This window comes from Anarhichas minor, unplaced genomic scaffold (genome assembly GCF_050575085.1).
Source record: "Anarhichas minor isolate MPS153535 unplaced genomic scaffold, ASM5057508v1 ptg000063l, whole genome shotgun sequence".
In the NCBI taxonomy this organism is placed as follows: domain Eukaryota; kingdom Metazoa; phylum Chordata; class Actinopteri; order Perciformes; family Anarhichadidae; genus Anarhichas; species Anarhichas minor.
Genome location: NW_027466509.1, coordinates 1,170,963 through 1,194,126, shown reverse-complemented (window position 1 = coordinate 1,194,126; position 23,164 = coordinate 1,170,963). Strand labels below are relative to the sequence as shown.

The 23,164-nt window shown below is 44.7% G+C and overlaps 1 protein-coding gene across 1 annotated transcript; it reads left to right on the top strand.

Moving 5' to 3' along the window:
- The first annotated feature begins 1,261 nt into the window (after positions 1–1,261).
- Positions 1,262–21,583, top strand: LOC142933849 (Golgi-associated plant pathogenesis-related protein 1-like). Its single transcript, XM_076078107.1, has 6 exons — positions 1,262–1,341; positions 17,196–17,221; positions 17,381–17,590; positions 17,841–17,918; positions 18,126–18,275; positions 21,432–21,583. Exons 1-6 carry the CDS (start codon positions 1,262–1,264, stop codon positions 21,581–21,583), a joined length of 696 nt encoding a protein of 231 aa, XP_075934222.1.
- The last annotated feature ends 1,581 nt before the right edge of the window (positions 21,584–23,164 follow it).

The following is a 23,164-nucleotide window of genomic DNA, read 5'->3' as shown; positions in this document are numbered from 1 at the left end:
ACACGAGAAATTCATACAAAATTCAAAATGTCTGACTTCCGGTTGGGTTTAGAGCATAGACCCCTAAGACTTTTTTTTAAGTCTACATGGGATACATCTGCTTACCAAATTTTATACATCTAGGTGAAACGTACTGCGAGGGCTGCATCGTCGAAATATTGTAGGAGGCGCTATTGAGCCGACTTGACACTTTGAAGCAGTAAAATAACATCAGATAACTACATTCAGGATTTTGAACGTGTTTCACAATTTTGGTTATGTTTTGAGCATTTTTAGCCCCTCTGTTACGTCCCTTCTCTGTTGTCCAGGGGAAGGATTTAGGGACTAACACAAAACAACCCAAATGAAAAACAAATAGCTCGTGTACCATAAACAATATTTATTATGCTCACTGACAGTGAAAGATGAGCGAGTCTCAACACAAGATTTGGGAGAGGATGGGACAGGTGTGGTCGTGCCAAACAATTGAAACAAAGATAACAGAACTTGGCCTAACTAACTAACCTCTGAAATCAACAAACAAAATGGCTTCTCTAACTTATCTACATGTGCTTGACCAAAACCCAAATACAGATGAGGCACCGACCAATAAGCCTAGTGTATCTAGACACAGAAAATCCTACGTGTGTGCCAATGTACAGGGTACCCCAGACTCACCTACTGTCCGCAACCTCTCACCACCAATACTAACAAGTTCAGTTCTCAGACGTGACATAAACCCAGTATGAAGTGAAGTTCCCCTGAACGCCGAGGCTTCCTGCCTTTTATCTGCGGCTCTCCCTCCACCGATTGGCCAGCCTGCCGCTGGTGCCAATCACCAATCAGGACAACTGGCCCCCACAGGTGGAATCCAATCACCAGATTGATCTGTTAGGAGAACTGAGAGAGAGAGAAAAAAAAGGGAGGGGAGAAAACACAACACGTAACACCCCCACCCATATAAGCTCAAACATAATGTTTGATTCTACAGCGCACGTGACAACGCATCCGCAAGAACATTTTCAGACCCCCTTTTATGAACGATTTCCAGATTGTAATTTTGAATGATTAGAGACCAACGCATAAGACGCTGGTTGTGGTTATACATTCTGGAGATGAACACAAGTGGGTTATGATCGGTGAAAACTTTAATAGGTTTAACACTTGACCCAATGTAAACCTCAAAATGTTGTAGGGCGAACAACATTGCTAGAGCTTCCTTCTCTATGGTGGAATATCTAAGTTGATGTGTGTTGAACTTCCGGGAGAAGTAACTCACAGGATGATCGATGCCCTGGTCATCCTCTTGCAGAAGAACTGCCCCAGCTCCAACCGCACTGGCATCAACTTCCAGTTTGAAAGGCGAGGAGAAATCTGGGGCGGCCAGAACAGGAGTGCAACACATTATACTCTTAAGACTTTCAAAAGACTGATTGCACTCACTAGACCACACAAAGGGCTTTGCGGGACTGGTCAAATCAGTCGGTGGAGCTGCTACAGAGGAGAAGTTTTTGCAGAACCGTCTATAATATCCTGCCATCCCAAGGAAACGGCGCAGCTCTCTCCTGGTGGTTGGTGCAGGAAATGTCGCAATGGCTGCGATCTTGGCCTCCGCAGGATGAACCTGTCCTTGACCAACCTGCTGACCAAGATAGAGAACAGTTCCTTTTCCAAACTCACATTTGGCAAGATTGAGTGTAAGGGATGCGGTAGAAAGACGCTTGATAACCTCTCTCAATGTATCCATGTGACCAACCCAGTCATCAGAATAGACTACAATGTCGTCAAGATATGCTCGGCAGCGTGGAACGTCTCCCAGTACTGCATTTACTAGCCTTTGGAAAGTAGTAAGAGCATTACACATACCAAATGGCATGACGGTATACTGTAAAAAACGATCAGGTGTCACAAAAGCTGAAACTTCAGAAGCATGTGGGGTTAAAGGAACTTGCCAATACCCTTTCAACATGTCAAGTTTGCTCACATAGGTTGCAGGACCAATCTCATCAATGCAGTCATCAATTAGAGGTAATGGATGTGCATCATGAACAGTTACAGCATTTACTTTGCGAAAGTCAGTACAAAATCTTGGACTACCATCAGACTTGGTATCCAGGAGACAGGGAGAACTCCATGGACTGGAACTGGGTACTGCAAATCCATTCTGTATTAGATAGTCAACCTCCTTCTTCATGACTTCCCTCTTAATTGGATTTACCCGATAGGCATGCTGCTTGATCGGCATAGGGTTAGTTAAGACAACGTCGTGAGTTATGACAGAAGTTTGGGAGGGAATGTCATTGAACAGACACGGAAAGTCATTAATAAGTTCCATGACATCTGCTCTCTGGTCATCAGGGAGTTGAGACAAGTAGTGGGGCAAGTTGGACAATACCTCAGTATTACTTAGCCTTGCCCCCTGTGGGGTAGCATTACGCATCACCAACCCATCTTCATCACCATTATCAGGAGTGCTAACCTTTGAAATGGATGCCATAGGTGAGACTTCAGTCTTTAACTCATGGACTTTGGATGACCCTTGTTGACCTTCTCGGAGGTGGTACTGCTTCATCATATTCACGTGACACACTCTGGTGCGTCGCCTGCGGTCCGGAGTTTGGATTACGTAGTTTGTTTCACTTAGCTTCTTTTCTACAACATAAGGACCGGAAAACTTGGTAGACAGTGCAGAACCAGGTACAGGCAAAATAATTAATACTCTGTCACCTGGCTGAAACAAATGTGCGACTGCTCGCTGGTCATATCGCTTCTTCATCCTTGCCTTTTGGATGTTGTAAGGTTGGCGGAAACTGTTGCTTACGCTTCAGAGACAGGCAATCAGCAACGATGTGACCCTTCTTATGACAATAAAAGCATTCACGATCCCCTCGAGGTGGTGACGGTGGTCCCCTAGCCTTGTTAAAAGGAGGGTGGCCAAAACCAGGTCGCATGGGGTGTGGTACTGAAACTCTGTCTGGGCTATTGAGCCGATTTGCCACTCTGAACCAATAAAATCATATGTATATAACTACATTTCGAGCTTGTAATCTGCTTGCCAAGTTTGCTTATGTTTCGAGCATTTTTAGCCTCTCAAAATTACCTTCGTTGTTAACGGCGAAGACTGCATCGCCACGGCAACGGCGTTCGACGAAACATCAAAAGCTTCATGAACTGGCATTATGAACTTCTTATATTTGTGTGGAACTAATTTGATATTGATTTGATTTATCTACTAAGAGAAACAAGCCAAAGTATAAAGACCTTAACTTCCTGTTACCAGTAGGTGGCGCTATGACTATGATTCAAAATTGGACTGCAGATGTCTTCAGGCCTGGAGTCTAATCAAACATGTGAAATCTGGTAAAGATCTGATGATGTGGAGTCGAGTTACATCACTTTATTTCTTTATGGCAAAGGATTGAAATTCGCCAAGCCGCCACGTCGCCGCCCTTCGACAACTTCTTACAATCTTCACAATGAAGCATTATCAAGGTCTTAAGGCTTTTCTGACAACACAGAGGGATCTGATCAATCTGTGAGGAGCAGGATGTCAAAGTACAAAGCTTACAACTTCCAGTTGCCACTAGGTGGCGCTATTACTATGATTCTAAATTGTCTTATAGATGTGTTCCGGTTCAGGATATTATGACATATGAGACATTTTGAGCAGATTAGACAATGTACGGCCGAGTTACAACAACTTCCTGTTTCGCGGCGAATGGTGTTTTTGTGACGCCACGCCACGGATACATAGTTCGATAACTTTTTGATCTTTGAGTAACTTTTCACTGCCAGGGTCTCAAGAGCATACTGACCGAATCTGAAGTTGATCGGGTTAAATCTCTGGGAGGAGTTCGTTAAAGTATGACGCCTTGAAACGGTCCAAAAACGTCATACAGTTAAAAATGGCCGACTCCCTGTTTGGTTTAGAGAAAAATTCCAATAGGATTTTTTGTGCGTCCCATCATGATCCACATACTTACCAAATTTCATACAGCTAGGTGAAACCCGATGTTGGGGCTACTCAATAGGGGGCGCGCCAACACAGGAACAGCTTCTTTCCACTGGCCGTCACACTGATGAACAATTAATCAGACATACTGCACTACTTCTCCGCTGAATCGCCACCTTAACGTGGTGGAGGAGTTTGAGTGGCTCAGTGATCCTGGGAGCTATGTTGTCCGGGGCATTAGCCCCTGGTAGGATCTCCCTAGGCAAACAGGTCTCAGGGGAGAGCCCAGACTAAGAGCGGTTCACAATGACCCCAATGATAAGCAGCCCACGGTCTTCAGCCACCTCGCCCGGACCAGGGAAACCGGGGCACCCTCCTGGAGCCAGACCCAGGAGGGGAGCTCGTCGGTGAGCATCTGGTGGCCGGGCCTTCGCCCATGGGGCCCGGTCGGGCTCAGCCCGAAGAAACAACATGGAGCAGCCACCCTGTGGACCCACCACCCGCAGGGATAAGCATCGGGGTCGGGTGCAATGCAGACCGGGTGGCGGGTCAGGCCGGAGGCCTGGCCGAGCAGATCGCCGGCAGCATAGACTAGCTCTAGGGACGTGAAATGTCACCTCGCTAGCGGGGAAAGAGCCAGAGCTGGTGCAGGAGGTGGAGCGATACCAGCTAGAAATAGTTGGACTCACCTCCACACACAGCACTGGCTCTGGAACCAAGCTCCTGGAGAGGGGTTGGACTTTGTCCTTTTCCGGAGTTGCCGAGGGTGAGAGGCACCGGGCGCGAGTGGGGATACTCACGAGCCCCCGGCTGAGCGCCGCTGTGTTGGAGTTCTCCCCGGAGAACGAGAGGGTCGCCTCTCCAGCGCCTACGGGTTGCGGGGAGCAAGGCTCTGACTGTGGTTTGTGCTTATGCAGCAAACACCAGTTTGGAGTATCCGGCCTTCTTGGAGTCGGTGGGAGGGGTCCTGGAAAGTGCGCCGCCTGCCGACTCCATAGTTCTCCTGGGGGACTTCAACGCTAACGTGGGCAATGACGGAGAAACCTGGCGGGGGGGGGGGGGTGATTGGGAGGAAAGGCTTGCCCGATCTGAACCCGAGTGGTGTCTCGTTATTGGACTTCTGTGCTAGCCACGGTTTGGCCATAATGAACACCATGTTCGAACATAAGGTGGCTCATAAGTGTACCTGGTACCAGAACACCTTAGGCCGGAGATCTATGATCGACTTTGTAATCGTATCATCTGATTTGCGGCCGTATGTCTTGGACACTCGGGTGAAGAGAGGAGCAGAGCTGTCAACTGATCACCACCTGGTGGTGAGTTGGATCAGATGGCGGGGGAACCGGTTGGAAAGACCCGGCAAGCCCAAACGTGTAGTGAGGGTGAACTGGGAACGTCTGGCGGAGGACCCTGTCCGGGAGGTCTTTAACTCCCACCTCCGGAAGAATTTCGCTAGGAGCTGTGGCCGGAAGGTCATCGGTGCCTGTCGTGGCGGCAACCCGAGAACCCGGTGGTGGACACCGGAGGTGAGGGAAGCCGTCAAGTTGAAGAAGGAGACCTTCAAGGCCTGGTTGGCCCAGGGGTCTCCTGAAGCAGCTGAAAGGTACCGACAGGCCAGAAGGGCTGCAGCTGCGGTGGTCGCGGATGCTAAAACTCGGGCATGGGAGGAGTTTGGGGAGGCCATGGAGAAGGACTTTCGGTTGGCCTCAAGGAGGTTCTGGCAAACCATCTGACGGCTCAGGAAGGGAAAGCAGGGCTTACCCCAGGCTGTTCTCAGCAGGGGGGTTGAACTGCTGACCCGGACGGGGGACATCGTCGGCGGTGGAAAGAGCACTTTGAGGAACTCCTAAACCCGACCAACATGTCCTCTGCAGAGGAGGCAGCGCCTGAAGACCTAGGGGGGGGGGGGCCCACCCATATCCCTGGCAGAGGCCGCTAAGGTAGTTAAAAAGCTCCTTGGTGGCAAGGCGCCGGGGGTGGATGAGATCCGCCCTGAGATGCTGAAGGCGCTGGACATGGTTGGGCTGTCCTGGCTGACACGTCTCTTCAATGTCGCATGGGGGTCGGGATCAGTGCCCATGGACTGGCAGACCGGGGTGGTGGTTCCCATCTTCAAAAAGGGGGACCGGAGAGTGTGCTCGAATTACCGAGGTATCACACTACTCAGCCTCCCGGGGAAGGCTTATGCCAGGGTGCTGGAAAGGAGGCTCCGACTGTTTGTCGAACCTCAGATTCAAGAGGAGCAATGGGGATTCCGTCCCGGTCGTGGAAGAGTGGACCAGCTCTTTACCCTCGCAAGACTACATGTCTACATGTGCTTTGTGGACTTGGAGAAGGCTTTCGACCGGGTCCCTCGGGGGTTCTTGTGGGGGGTGATGCGGGAGTATGGGGTGCCGGACCCGTTATAACGGCCGATCCGGTCTCTGTACGACTGCAGTAGGAGCTGTGTCCGCATTCTCGGCAATAAGTCAGACACGTTCCCGGTGGGTGTTGGCCTCCACCAGGGCTGCCCTTTGTCACCGGTCCTGTTCGTGACTTTCATGGACAGGATATCTAGGCGCAGCCTGGGGGCGGAGAACGTCAAGTTCGGGGGTCTTGGGATCGCCTCTCTGCTGTTTGCAGATGATGTGGTCCTGTTAGCCTCCTCGGATCTTGACCTCCAACATTCACTGGGGCGGTTTGCAGCCGAGTGTGAAGCGGCGGGGATGAGAGTTAGCACCTCCAAATCTGAGGCCATGGTGCTCTGCCGGAAACCGGTGGATTGCTCCCTCCAGGTGGGAACAGAGTGCCTACCTCAAGCGAAGGAGTTCAAGTATCTCGGGGTCTTGTTCACGAGTGAGGGTAAGATGGAGCGGGAGATCGACAGGCGGATCGGTGCGGCTGCAGCAGTAAAGCAGGCGCTGCACCGGACTGTCTTGGTGAAGAGGGAGCTGAGCCGGAAGGCAAAGCTCTCAATTTACCGGTCGGTCTACGTTCCTACCCTCACCTATGGTCACGAACTCTGGGTCATGACCGAAAGGACAAGGTCGCGGCTACAAGCGGCCGAAATGAGTTTCATCCGTAGGGTGGCCGGGCTCAGCCTTAGAGATAGGGTAAGGAGCTCGGACATCAGGAGGGAACTTGGAGTCGAGCCACTACTCCTTCGCGTCGAAAGGAGTCAGCTGAGGTGGTTCGGGCATCTAATTAGGATCCCTCCTGGACGCCTCCCACTGGAGGTTTTCCAGGCACGTCCAACTGGGAAGAGACCCCGGGGAAGACCCAGAACACGCTGGAGGTATTATATCTCCCAGCTGGCCTGGGAACGCCTCGGGATCCCCCAGAATGAGCTGGAACATGTTGCCGGGGAGAGGGAAGTCTGGGTCAGCCTGCTTGGCCTGCTGCCACCGCGACCCGACCCCGGATAAGCGGAGGAAAATGGATGGATGGATGGACTGCACTACTACCTCTGTTTGCACTATTGTATTATATATATATATATATATACACTTTTTTGGGGGGGGATATATTCATACTTATATTGTATATAGCTGTTAAATTAAATGTCCTTGTTTTTCTTATATTTCTCTTGTTTATTGTATATATTTCATGTGTGTGTATGTACGATGAGAGTTATGTGTAACTGGAGTCAAATAAAGCTGATTCTGATTCTGATTCTGATTCTGGTTCTGGTTAACACAAGCAAAGATATTTTAACATTTGGTTCTATAGAACACTCCAGCACACTGTGTTCTTCACTTGCGTTCAGAGATATTTAGTGACAACGTTTCGGGGCATCGGCCTTCATCAGGTAGCAACATGATGTCATCACCAACACACTCATCTACCTTTAGCTTTGTGGTGAAGTCATGTCATGACTGTTGTTGTTACTTCTGCCCATTGTAGTCACGTTTCAAAAATCATGAAATGGTGTTCATTTGGGAAGATTATTTTGCTGAACAAGACGCATAAGTATTATGAATATTTGGTCACCACAGAGCTTATTTTCTGCAACAACCCAAAATCCAATGATTGTCGAGTGAACCAGTGAGATGCTAACTTCCTGTTAAAGAGGTTTTTTACAATTGTTTACACACGTTTTCTGAAAGCATACCTCATATTCTCAGAACTCTATACACAGTGAGCAATGATCCTTCATCATGCAAAATGTACTCAATAGATGTTTGTAATGCTAGTGTGGTATAGTTTCAGGCCTTACACAGTACAGCGAAGACCCCAAGTGTAGTTGTCTTAGATGAAAACCAGATGTGCAGGAGACCAGGGGCAGAAGGGTGGATGTGCAGAATGAGGGGGGCCACATACATTCTCTCATTGTTCCGCCCTTTATGTTGCATGACATGTACCCTATATAAAGATGAAGCGAGCGCCCTAAAGGCAGGACTTTCGGATTCGACTTGAGACCTCCGGACGATCTAGACGTCCGTAATGGCATGTGTTGCTTGTTTGTAATAAACTTGATTATACCAGCAAGAACAGTGTCCACGGAGCATCCTTCATCATCACTTCAACAGACCTGTCGCATGCAAGATACGACAAAGATGGCGTCACGAACGGAACGGCAGTGACCTGGCAGCTTTCCGACGACTTCACATACGGTGAGCTCTCTCGATTGAATGCTGGTCATTAATTGGGGCTGTTATGTGGAATTGTTGGGTGAAGTTGCTTGGACACACCGTAAATTAAGAACCTTCTTGTTATGGACATGTCCTGTTGATTTGATGTTTAAAGTGAGGCTCCGTGCCAAATTTAATGAAAAAAAAAAAAAAAAAAAAGGGGGGAAAAGGAAAAGGAAAAGGAATAGTTTAGAATAGCTTCATGGTAACGAATAAGGTGTGCTAAATAGTATCGTGCAAGATTAATGAAGAGGGGCCCTCAACTTCTTAACGGTAAGACACATGCATATTAGTCACCGCGTAACGATGGCTCTGACATAGTCCGGAATTAAGTTAGAAAAACAAAAAGGGGAGAAACCTGGATCCAGGTAATTTGAATAAATAAATGTAAAAGGTTAAAGGAAAGAGTGATAAGGAAATAAAGGAAATGATCATATGATTGAGCCGCAAATCAGATAGGTAGAGCCCTCAAGTGTAGGAGCATGTAGTACGGGCCGCATTAAAACCTGAAACAACATCTTATGGTCAGTTTAATAACTGGAGAGTGTAAATTCACAAATTCGATTGACTGTTACCACTCTGACATTGGTTGACGAACGGTGTCTGATGCAGCCTCTCATCGAATATTTACACCTCAGAGGTAGCATAAATTTTATAAGGAAAAGGAAATATAGCGGCAAAAGCATGCTGTGTGAATGAAGGCTAAGATAATGAGTGTGTGTGTTTACTTTGGGAGGAGAAGAGAGGGAAGAATGAGTGTGCTTAGAAGTGCTTAAGGTATGTGCGTAGAAGGCAAAGAGATTGTGTGTGCGTGTGTTTACTTTGGGATTGAAGAGAGGGGAGAATGGGTGTGCGTTGAGTGCTGAAAGTATGGGTGTGTAGAACTTAGCTGCTGATGTGTTCCAGATGTGGGCCATAAAAATGCATAGGATGAGAATGGATGCATTGAAAGAAAGAAAAACATATTATGATTGAATAAACGTACATAGGTGGTGATTTTAGAACGGGACATTTAATAATTTGGAAGGACAGATATGTGGCCCGATATATTTGATAAAACCATGAGCTTCGTTTAAGGAGACGTAGTGAATTGAATTGAATGATGTATTTCATAAAACAATGAGCTTCGTTTGAGAAGACTAATGAATTGAACGAGTCAGTAAATAAAACATGAGCTCTTCTTAAAAGGGACGTAAAATAACAAATGAGCTGTTAAATGCACAATGAACTTCGTTTAAGAAGGGTAGAATTTGACACCCCCCCTCCCCCCTCCCTCGTCTCAAAACTCCCTCCAGATGGAGGTCGAAAGGTGATGAGAAAACACTCTTGGGAGATACAGTGAATTTCGTTGCCATTTGAACTGTTTAGGTTCAGTGGGAGTTCACTAAATGCTACAATGTTTAGATAAAGGGGTCGACTCAGAAATAATATTTATGTATGCTGTTAACGGGACCGAAGGATTTCATAAGAGACTAAATCATTGCCTGTTTCTTGTCTGTTATGCCATTTATGGTGAATGAGAATTGACAAGGGGAGGCAAGGCAGTGGACCGGCACATCACGGAGTGTGGCTGGCTGACGTCAAAGGGGAGGCTTACGTTTCAATCTACTAAAGGCCGGTACAAATTTATCTACAGACTCTTTATGCATTTTCCATAGTGATATGTGTTCTCAGTCGTAGGTAATATTGAGGGTACACATATAAACCTGCTTTCATTTATAAGCCTAAGAGGATACTGACCTGATCCTATACACATGAAAGAATACATGCTCTATGCAGATAGGAGAAATAAATAAATAAATAAATAAATAGAAAACTTGGCAACTGATTGACCAGTTAATGCATTTAATTAATTAATGGCATATGATTGTTTGGTCTAACCTCTGCTGACAATTGCAGATGTCCATTTTTGTTATTGTGCGTGGTTAGTTCTGATCTGTGCTGTGGTGTACATCAATATGGTGACTGTCTGATGATTGAGCTGAATATTGATTGATTGATTGGATAATTGATTGACTGATTGATTGATTGATTGATTGGATAATTGATTGATTTGTTGATTGATTGACAGATTGGTTTGTTAATTTGTTAATTGATAAATGTGTTAATTGAATAATTGGATAATTGGATAATTGATTAATTGGATAATCGGTTAATTGGTTAATTGGTTGAGTGATACTTGGTTAATTGATTAATTGGATAATTGGTTAATTGAAGGGGGGAAGTAATCTAAATAGCCTTGAGTAGTTTTAATTGTAGCAATTAATTCTTAAAGTACAAATAACGGAAAATAAGAGGAAGTCATCATAATGGGGAAAAAGAATACTAAAAATCCAAAGGTAATCACTCCTGTTGAAGTGGTACAGAAGAATAATCCTCTAATTAGAGGCATTGCAAACATTGCAAAAATATCGGAAAAATGGCATAAACGCTGGCCTGAAATTGACCAACCATGGCCAGTGGAGGGGACTCTTAACCCAGATGTAATTAAAATAATGCTGGTACTTGTATCCACATACAAGGCAGAGCAAAAGAAGGGAAAAAAGGGGAGAAAACGCAAGGAGAAGAGGCAAGTGGAGCTTGGCATTCTCCAGTTGTTTGAAAATGAGGGACAGAAACTGATCAAAGCTGCAAACGATAAGAGGGAAAAAGATGCAGAAGAAATAAAACAAAATACAGAACAAACAGAAAAACTGATGAAAGCCACCAATTCATTGTTCTCACATATGAACCCAGTGAAGGGACCGCCACCTTATGAGGTAGGGACAAAGTCCAAGAAAATCTATCCTCAGATCCCAGTGATCAGTCAGGAGGGTGACTACCGTATCAGAAACGAGGAGGACATAATAATAGAAACAGGACGAGCGGAGACAACTATAACGATGCATCCAAGATCCAAGAGTAAGAAGAAAACAAAGTTTGAAGAAGGGAAGCAAGGGCGGAGCTATGGATACGAGAGTGACCAAAGCGACCAGGACAGGAGCAGGGGAGGATATGACCCTGAAGTCAGGCGGATGCTGGCCAGAGCGGAAAGGAAAGGAAATGTTAGCTCTGATGACAGTGAGGATGAAGAGAGCCATGAAGAGGAAGCCCGGAAGACTTTAAGAAAGGTCGAAATAAGCATAGACCGATGCCGCCGTGAACGACAAAAAACTGATAGGCCAGAAGAACGAAGAGAACTAGAGTACCAGCTGGAGGAATTGTGGCTTCGGAAGGAAGAGGTAGAGAATGCAAACTTCAACCAATCTGCCAAGAAAGATAGAGTGCACTCTAGAAAACAGTCGAATCCCAGCAGGATGACTCCCGTGGTCATCCGAGGACAGAATTTGGAGTATAAGCCTTGGCAGAGTGCAGATATGTCAAACATACTTGAAAAGTTACCTACTCTTCAAGATGGAGCACATCCTTGGATTTCGAAGTTGGAAGAGATCCTGGTGGGAGAGCAACCAGCCATGGGAGATATCAAGAGACTCTTGGCCAACCTCGTTGGAATTCACGCGATGGGAGAGATTCTACAGAAAGCTGGACTTAATCGATATGTGGGAACTGCTGTGAATGATTCAGAGCTGTTTGCTGCAAATAGAGGTCAAGTGTGCAGGGCGCTGAAAGACACATTTCCGACAAATGTACATCCTGACAATATTCTTATTGAACCACTGGGACAAGAAGAAAACCCGAGGGCCTATGTGTCGAGAGTTCATCAAGTGTGGAGAAATGTCACAGGAAATGACCCGGATTTGAATCAAATGGAGCGGTCAATTTTGCGAGCCAGAATACAGAAGGGGTTGCCCCTGCCAGTGAGAAGCAAGTTGGCAGAGGTGGTTGGTCTTGGAAGCATGACAAAGGGTGTCTATACGGATCATATAGCCCACCAAGTGGAGCTGTATAGGAAAAAGGAACATGATCAGAAAGACCAGGACCAAGAGACCCTCAGGAAACTTAATCAAATACAACTGACGGATAACAGGAAGATGGAGAAGAAGCAGGCTCTGGTTATGCAGAATCAGGCTCCACTAGATCAACGAGTACCACAGCCTCAGCCGAACCAGGTTCAGCTCCAATCGTTCCAGCCACCGCCGGTGAGTCCATTTGTCTCTTACCCACCGCCAGCTTTTGATCAAGCGCAACCCTGGAGAGGAAGAGATCAAATAAACTTCGGAAGAGGAGGAAGGTTGAATCCAAACTTTCAACAGCAATCAAACGAATGTTATACTTGTGGACAACACGGCCATTTTGCTCGCGAGTGCAACAGGTCAAGAAATTTCTACTAAAGAAGTACTAAAGAAGTACTAAAGGGGTTCAGAAACAGGTTACTACAGTAACCACTCCAAGGGTGATTAGTACACAGTGGAAACTTGTTACGTTAGCTCCAGAAACAACTAAGAATATTCATACAACTACTCAGACTACTACTCTAGCTAGGACTACAAAGGGGATGAATGCTACAACAGTGACGACATCTGTGGCACCTAAGACATTTGTAAACATAACGCGGACATCTAATATGACATCTAGAACAGTTAAGGTTATGATTAATGCAACCCAGAAGCTAATATCAAAAATAGAGCCTAGCGTGAACAACAGTAATGACATGGTTGAAGGTAGAGACCAAAGGATGGAAGAGAATCATGGAGAGTCATCCATGACAGCTCAGAGGACTATTTCAAACGTAGATAATAACTTCGGTGACTCTGATCAGGCACCAGAGTACATGATGGATCAATACCATACAGTACAAAAGAGAGACACTAAATGGAAGGCATTTGGGTTTGATCCTTCGGTGTTACAAATTGCAGACCCTTGGGCAGGTAGGAACTTATGGTTCCAGCAAATAACCCACTCTGTAAGATCGGTTGTGAAAACGGATGGTCCATGTCTGGTGAAAGTCCTATCGCCGAATTCATGGCCTTCAATTTTAGAGACGATACCAGAACCACTTACCACTATGTGTCAAAGTTATGCATTATCATGGCTGTTGTATCACCAGCAGTCAGCAGGAGATACACTGATGTCTTGGTCAGTGCATCTGTTTAGACCTAGATTTACTTGTTCTTGGTTGACGGAATTATCATATGTAAATTTACTTGATCAGCATGAAGATATCAGAACAGCGGTCCCTGATATAATGGAGGTGACATCAGTGGGAGCTAACAGCTGTTTTTGTTCAAATACAACTCATAATGGGCCGGGAACGTTTATGGGGTTATCAGATTGTGATAAATATATGATGGACTTGGGTACAATGGAACATGGGAATAGGAATGATTCGTATGAAGCATCTTTTCAGCTACCAAAAAACAAAAAGAAGACAATTTTAAGGGTATATAACCAGATATTGCCGGGGAATGTGACTATAGGGAATTTTAAGGATATTTGGTGGGTCTGTGGTGATAAGGCATACATATTTCTACCATATGGGTGGACAGGATGCTGTTATATGGCACTGTTGAAACTTCCATATGAGGTTCTTACTATCCAGAAGGGAGTAGGGCCAGACAGGGGCCAATCTGATGTCGCTTCACATAGTAGAATGAAACGTGCGTTGGCACAGTTTCACAATTTGGAATCTTACCATTGGAGAATAAGTATAGGAGAAAAGTGGGGTATAGGATTATTTCCATGGTATGGGGTGACATTCTTGGCAGATCACATCGACAACATTACATACACCTTGCAGGGCTTTGCGAACGAAACCATAAGAGGTTTCGAATTTTTGTCAAACACTCAGAGAAGCCACAGACTGACGTTGCTAAAGCATGACATGGCTCTTGACTATATTTTGGCCAAACAAGGGGGCCTTTGTATGACTTTGAACTTAACAGGGGAGGCTTGCTATACGTTGATTCCTGATAGTTCTGATAATATGACTAGTGTCATAGAGGCATTAAAGATCATAAGAGATGCGTTTGGTCCGTCAGAAGACGCAGGATGGTCTGCAAATGCTTGGTTGCAGGATAAATTGGGGCCACTAGGAGCAGTGTTAGTTCAGATTGTGGTAGCTAGTTCTGTCGTTGTGTGTGATGTTTTGTTTTTGTACGCTGTTGTTGACCTTTGCAAAGGCAATGATAATTAGATGGGTTGGAGTTGTGCTACCCGGCGATCAAACTCTGATGCCATTATTACAAGAAGCTGACACGGACATGGATGAGGATGACGCAATAAAGATCGAAGTGGTGGAGGAATATCCATTTTGAATATCTCATGATTATAATCCTATTATTTACCTATGTTATTGCTTGCGTAGTTTGTAGTGTTGATTTTGTTTTGCTCTTTCGAGACGTTATTTAGTCTCGAAGGGGGGGTATGGAAACAAATGAACAATATGATTAATGGACATTATGAGTTATAATCTCACATTTTACTTATAGAAGTGTTATTATTCGGTGTTTGATGTTTTAATGTGTATCTGTTCTGTATGCAAAAGATACTGGCCTTCTTTTCTTTCATTCTAGAACATATTGGGGGAAGACCACTGGGAGGGTGGTGGATTGTCAGGGACTCCGATGGGCTGAATGGATTCAGACACTTCAAACATGAAAACATGAAAATCTGAAGGACTCTGAACGTGGACTGGCGATACAACATCCAGATTCAAGACATCTTCGATACTACACCTGAGTCACGGCTGCTGAGAAAACTGCAGCGTTATACAGTCTCATGTCTTCACTGAAATGTTACATTAGTATTATTAAAAATGAATTTTCGTCTTTGTATATTAAATGTTTGGGAAATGATGGTTTCTAAATATAATGGGACCTCGGATGTTTTCTTTTTCTCGATGTTTAGGGACAGTGGGGTAGGCAGGAAAAGGTCCATAGAAAGGTGCGATGGGTCGACCAGCCTGACTTTGGACATTGTTTTGTTTTGATTTGCTGAGTGTTCCATATGTATTTGCTAAAGTCATTTCCTTACACAAATTGCTAAATTTCTCATTTCAGTGTTTTGGAGTATTACTTATGGTTGCCTTGGCAGAGGGACCGTGAGAGAATTTTCCTGTTTACATTGTTTAATGGATTTCAAGAAAAATTAGCTGCCTAACAGGTTTTTCACTCTCACTTTTTTATATACTCCGTATCGTTGCTTTAATGTTAAAAAAGGGTTGTTAATTTTGTCATGATCATACACTTGTATGTCTCTTCTGTTGTTTTTTCGAGACTTTGTGTAAGTCTCGAAGGGGGGAATATGTGGTATATTTTCAGGCCTTACACAGTACAGCGAAGACCCCAAGTGTAGTTGTCTTAGATGAAAACCAGATGTGCAGGAGACCAGGGGCAGAAGGGTGGATGTGCAGAATGAGGGGGGCCACATACATTCTCTCATTGTTCCGCCCTTTATGTTGCATGACATGTATCCTATATAAAGATGAAGCGAGCGCCCTAAAGGCAGGACTTTCGGATTCGACTTGAGACCTCCGGACGATCTAGACGTCCGTAATGGCATGTGTTGCTTGTTTGTAATAAACTTGATTATACCAGCAAGAACAGTGTCCACGGAGCATCCTTCCTCATCACTTCAACAGACCTGTCGCATGCAAGACACGACACTAGTATCAACAATTATAAGGAGCTCATATAAACGCTTAACAAGTTTCAATAAGTGGCGGTTGGTAAACTGTATAGTTCTTTTCTAGTCTCCCGACCACTCAAACTACATTCACACTCATCAGGATACCATGCAAGGTGCCACCTGCCCGTCCGACCTATCTAACATTCATACCCATTCAAACACAGAGCCGGGGATCGAACCTCCAGTTCTCTGATTAAAGGACGACCAGCTCTAACACTGAGCCACAGTCGCAAATGCTTCTAACTGTTTTATGATCTAAGAATAAACGTTATGTTGTTTGCGTTTGTTGGATTTGTGGTAAACATAACCATGGGGTCTATAGGAGTAAAGTGTTTAATAGTGAACTAATGAGATCCACATGCGTTTGAAGTCCTCCGTTTGTCTGTGTTTGATTCAGGCCTCGACCTGTTAACTGTAGACAACAGGAAGCAACCCGTGCTTTACGGACAGTTTACCACAACCTGTTTGACAGCAGCTCATCTGCACTCTGTTTATTTCTTTGGAAAAACAAATGCTCTTTTATTGCCTCAGTAATTGCTTGTTGTTAAAAGACAGCTACCGGATGGTAACCCAGACTGAGCAATGCATCTGGTTATTATCTGGATTAAGACGAAAACTTCTTCTTATTATCACATCGTATATCTGGAAAACCATTGATTGGGGAGAGAACACAGACAGAAACTCTCTGTATCTTATCAAGTACCTCGAAACTTATCTGCATGTAAAGAATGTGGAATATCCTGCAAAACAACACGGGCATCTGAAGTCATTCTCAACAAGGATGAATGGCACAGTGAGATACTCACGGGCTGGGAGTCTGTCTCCTCCTACATATAGAAGAGGAGGGAGAGGACCGGCTCATATAAATACAGACAGCAAAAGAACTGTGCAGGACATCCTCCACACCCTGAACCAGGTGAGTGCCAGAGATCACTGCTTCTGCCGGTTATTTACTGTTGATAGGTAATACCTGCTTTATAAAATGTTTGTAACTAAATTTGTAATCATTTAAAAGATTGTATTGATTATTTAGTGTATTGAGTGTATTTTTGTGAATCATTTATAACTGTGTTCTTATGTCATTTCAGCATTCATAACCCCGACACAATGGCAGGTTAGTGCATGGTTTGTTCACACACAAGACATGATCATTGAGAGCTGCGTCTCTTATCACAAGGCAGGATTCATCCTGTCTGCACCCACGATGTTGAGAGATGCCAGCCTCATAAGCACTTAAAGCTCATCAATTAATAATGTCTTTTTTTATTTACAGATAAAAGCTTTCAGAGGGAGTTCCTAGAAACCCACAACGCCTACAGGGCAAAGCACAGCGCGCCACCGATGAGCCTCAGCAGCGAGCTGACTGCTGCAGCTCAGAAATGGGCCGAACACCTGCTGGCGATCGGCGCCCTGCAGCACAGTGTCAGTAAGGACGGAGAGAACATCTTCAACATGAGCAGCTCAGCACCCATTCATCTGACAGGTGGATATAGACCCAACCCCTTTCTTTGCCATCCTTTTATCATGTCATTTATTCAATGTAAAGGTGCAAATTATTGCTGATTGGTATATTTGTTCCCCTGCTAAGGTGAGACTGTAACTTTTAAAAAAGAACCGTTCTCCACTTTTAAATACAAGATGAATTATAATGAGGAACTCAAACTTCAACCACCAATTCAAATGTTCATATTATGTTCATTCTGTACATATTTTTTCTCTTTCTCACATTTTAGGGAAAGAAGCTGTAGATTCGTGGTATAATGAGATGAAGGATTACAGTTGGAGTAACCCTGGATTCAGTAGTGTTACTGGTAAATTCATAAACTGAAATTCATATCTGAAATGTCAATAACAAAGTTCATGTTACATCTGCATCCCTAAAATATGCATCATATACAAATCAAGCCATAGGAATAGAAAGAAATGAAGTTACTACTTAGTTATGTTCTATGAATTATGCATTTAATACAACATTGACAGACAGCATCTATAGCACCACACTGTGATTCCTCCTGCAGGTCATTTTACTCAGGTGGTGTGGAAAGACAGCACTGAGCTGGGCGTTGGTATGGCCACCGATGGCAAGAGGGTCTTTGTCGTCGGGCAGTACCGGCCAGCTGGCAACATGAACATGGCGGGATACTTTGACACAAACGTCCTCCCACTAGGTAACATATTACCACTATTTTGTATATAATATTGTATGCATAGGTTAAGCCCATTACCTCACACGGCTGCACAAGTCAACTTTACAAGCTGGCAGCTCCATCTGGTTAGGACTACATCACACTAAAGACCACTGGTGTAAAGTACATTAACTCAAGCACTGTTCTTCTGAGGTAATTGTATCTGACTTAAGAACAAAACATGAGGAGCTTTATAAAGCTAAAGCCACAACAAAGTCAGTTATGCTACTAAATGTGAGTACAGCATGTGCTTCCGTCTCAATCACCAGTAACAGATGCTTCTTGTCATGCAGCCGGCTTTCGCTGCGCCTACTCTTTGTTTATGGTGCAGGTTTTAAGAATATTCACATTTTCCTGCAGCAATGGCTGGTTAAGCTTTAGCTTTGTCAGTTGAACACTTGCATGCCTCATCACCAGTATTTGTTGTCATTTCCAGCATAAAGGCTGTGCCATCTTACAGCTGGCAGAGAGGTGGGTGGAGCAGGAAACAGGTCCAGTGAGGGAGGTGGAGTGAGCCCAAGGACGTCCTGCACACTCCTGTAGATGACCATGACACACTGTAGCTAAATGGGGTGATGTTCACGGTAAAACCACGCCACCTGGCGGCTGTACAATAGATATACATTCAGCCAGCAAGACCGCGTTAACTGTGTGTGTGTACGAGCCTCGGAATAAACTACACTGCAGACAACATTACAGAGGTGGTCCTGATGCACAAGCTCACAGCCTGCTCTGTGTTGTGAGCCAGAGGAGATGCTCACTGGAGGCTTCCTGTGAGGTTAACGGAGCTCAATGAGCAGGGATGAGCTGGACTACTGAGTGGGCCATGGCAATCTGATAAATGTGCCTCTCAAGCCAGAGGGGCGAGTCACTGCTCAGACAAGCAGACAGAATGTGAACATAAGTCAGCCACATCATCTGCTCTGTGCTTGGATTCAAAGGTCGCCTGTCAGACGGCTCAGTACATTGATGACCACACAGCACCTCGACAAGACCAAGTTGTCTAGAAATGAGCCGTTCTCGGTTTATCTCATTTATTCAGTAACTGTACAGAACATGGAGCTAATATATAACATGTGTACTCTCTCTAAGTCTCTAACCTGTCACACAACACAGCTGTACTCAGTGGCGGCTGGTGGAACATGTTCTAGGGCTGTGCCACATCCTATCAATGTCAGCATCAGAATGATTTAATGCAAAAACAATTATTAAGCTCTCAAACATGCATTACTACTTTGCAGTTAAATATTTAACATTCATTCCAACAGGAAAAAAAGCAGTAAATAACACTTTGACAAACACGTCAGGAGATCTTATTAATAATAATAATATATATATATCATATAATAATATTCTGTATAATACAAAACACACACATATATATGTGTGTGTGTGAAACTGAAAAAATATAAAATCTGAAAGTGAAAAATATAAGACCTCAAATATCAAAATATATATGAAAGTGAACAATTTAAATAAATATTTTATTCAAAACAAGTCCAGAACTGAATCAAAATTATATTCAACCCCAGAAAACTTTCATTCACTTATTTTTGTTTTGCTGTATTTCTCAATGTTCGAGACCACAACTTCAACTTTCAGATTCAATTTTTATTTTCAAATGATCAAAACTATTGGCCTGGATCTGGCTCCATAAACCTGCATCATGTGTGGCTCTCGCTGTACAGTGAACAAATCATTGCACGTTTAGATCCAATATGCTTCCATAACTCCACAGATACCATGAAAGATTCAAGTTTTGTCACTAAAAAAGTGACTAGTTGGGTAAACAAACATAGGCCTCTGCTGTCCACGTGAAAGTAATTCCAAGTGTTGCCACTAGGGGGCAGCATAACACAACAGAACATGCTTCTTTGCTTTTGGTTGTTTTTCTTTTGTGGATCTGAGGTTGCGGGTGGGAGCGTGTCGATGCAGGAGGTCTAAAGGTAAGGAGGGGTTCAGGGTTATGAAGGGCTTTGTATGTGATGAGAAGAATCCTGAACTGGATTCTTTGCTGTGTGGGGATCCAGTGGAGGTTCTGAAGGACTGGGGTGATGTGGTCTCTGGTGGAGTGGCAGAGCAGACTGCAGCTGAGTTCTGGATGTATTGTAGTTTGTTGATGATTTTGGTGGATGAGCCGTACAGGATGCTGTTGCAGTAGTCCAGTCGAGAGGTGATGAAGGCGTGGAGGAGAGGGAGGGCGGAGATGGGCGATGTTCTTCAGATGAAAGAAGGCGGTTCTTGTGATGTGATTGACGTGGCGTTCAAAGGAGAGGGTTTGATCAAAAGTGATAACCCTGATGGTTAGGCCCTAATTGATTCTTTCTCTAAGGTTTATGCACACTGCAATGATTTGTTGAGCACTAAAGAGTCACGATATACAGGCGGTTCCTCTGCACCAGCTCAGGATTTTGAACGTATAGTAGGCCTATGCACTCCTTGGCAGAATGAATGTGTCGGTAAAACGTATCAATATAGTTCATTTAATCTGCACACATTAAACAATTACATTGGTCGGCATACATTTAAGTCTAACATCAATACCAAAGATATAAGTACCACAATGCTGATACTTTGCTGTCATTCCTTCTGTTGAGACAAATAGCAACCTCTACCTCACACCAGATGTAAATTATAAATGGACTTGTACTTGTGTAGCGCCTTTCTAGTCTTCCAAACACTACATGTCATTCATGCATTCATACCCTGATGGCCTACTTGAGCAGTTTGGGGTTAAGTGGTTTGCCCAACGACTTGAGGAGCCGGGGATCGATCCGCCGATCCTCTGACTGACGACCCACTTAAATACATATCGGAACATCAAATAATACATTTAATTTTCAATGCAAGAAAATTCATCCGTTACATTTGAGTTAATTAGTTTTGCCGATATTTGGTCATAAACCAGCATATTAAGTGTTCTTTAATCAATTCACATTTTCACCAGGTGATGGCGCTACACAGAAAGTCAAGGGATCACCAAATTCATCAACTAGTTGATGAGATATTTCAGTGCAGACTGTTGGACAGACCAACCAACCGACAAACATTGCCATCTCTAGAGCCATCGCACCAGCATGCTAAGAACAATCAAAAGACGACGACCTCCACATCTACAGACGACCTCCACATCTACAGACGACCTCCACATCTACAGACGACCTCCACACCTACAGACGACCTCCACATCTACAGACGACCTCCACATCTACAGACGACCTCCACACCTACAGACGACCTTCACATCTACAGACGACCTCCACATCTGCAGACACAAACAGTCAGCCTGAGCCTCAGGGCATTTAACTGAGCTACACTCACAGAGACGCTGACTCAGTGTCACAGCTCTGCCCCTTCTCTCCTGTCTCTTTATTTATCACTCACCTATCAGCTCATTCAGTGCACCTGTCAGCCTCCCTCCTCATCAGCACAACTCCCCTCCCCTGCCTCTATCAGCCACTATTTAAACCCCTGCCTCTCAGTCACTCCTTGCCAGCTCATGGCCATGTCTACCCGCCCGTTTGGCTCGTCCTGTTCCCGGTTTCTCCGTCTGCCTGTCCTGCCTCGTCCTGCTGGATCCCCCCCCCCTCATCTCTTGTCTCGTCCGTGGGTTCCCTGTTGTGTTCCTGTAAGTTTCCTGTTCTGATCTCATCCTTCATTAAATACCTGCTTCACTCTACTTCTGGTCTTGTCTGTATTTGAGTCCTCCACCACACCCCGTGACACAAAGTGTGAATACATTTCCTCTCTCTGAATCTTCTGTCTAATTAAAACCACATTTCCCATAAACCCTGTTACTTCCTAATCCCGCCCCCTTTAGCTGGTATTTTATAATGATGGAAGCCACCGCCTGCCAGGAACTCTGCAATGCAGTCCCAGGCCCGTTAGAGGCAGCCGGTGTTTCTGCTGTGAACATTTTGGGTAATGAACATGATATGATAATGTCATCATACTATGCAGCACATGTTGGTTCCACTCAACATATTATGTTAGTACCTGTAAAAGGTCCAGAGATATAGACTTAACCGTATATACAGTAGAAGGCCAGCTGGGCCTGCAGCATTGTGACCCTGCTGTATATCTATAACATGATATCCTGGAGGGTGGACTTCCCCTGGACCACGCTGACCGTTATGCCCACTGCGGGGCTGTGGCTGCATAGCCTGCTGGTGACTGTCTGGCTGAGTTAGCATCAAATGGACTTCCTGGCTCAACTCTCTGGAGAGCAGCCAAACAGACACAGCTCTCTTAAAGACACAGAACGCATGGGAAACGATAGCAGCAATCCATGCAGGGATGTATTTCTCCTTCTGTATTATTCAAAATCGGGGCACATATGCATTATATTAACAATCCAAATATGTATCTATCTGACATGGTCTTATAGAAATATGGCATAATGCTCTTGCTCCAGCAGTCCAATGCAGTTAGTTTGACGCAGGTTTGTCATATTCATCTACAGCTCCTGTTGTCAGTGGGAGGCTCTCATGTGTCGTTCATATATTCCACCCTACAAAGATGTACGACTACAGAAAACAGTGAGAGAAATAAATCCCCCAACCACCCAGCTGAGTGAAGAATGGGTTAAAAGTGTTCTGTAACAGCTGGACTGTTGCCACGCCTTAATCTTATTTTAGTCTGATCATTTCACCCACGGCCTGCATGATATCAATGCAGATACCCGCTGTGCCTTCAGTAGTAGTTCAGTAACATGACATTTATTATTTCTGTTTTCTCTTCCATGTTAATAAGTAATTAGATGATTAGAATTAGTAATTAGTGATTAGTAATTAGATGATTGAATTCATATTGACAGCCAGGAATCAGCTGGTTGTCTGTGTGTGTCTGTTAGTTTATTTATTTGCAGAACT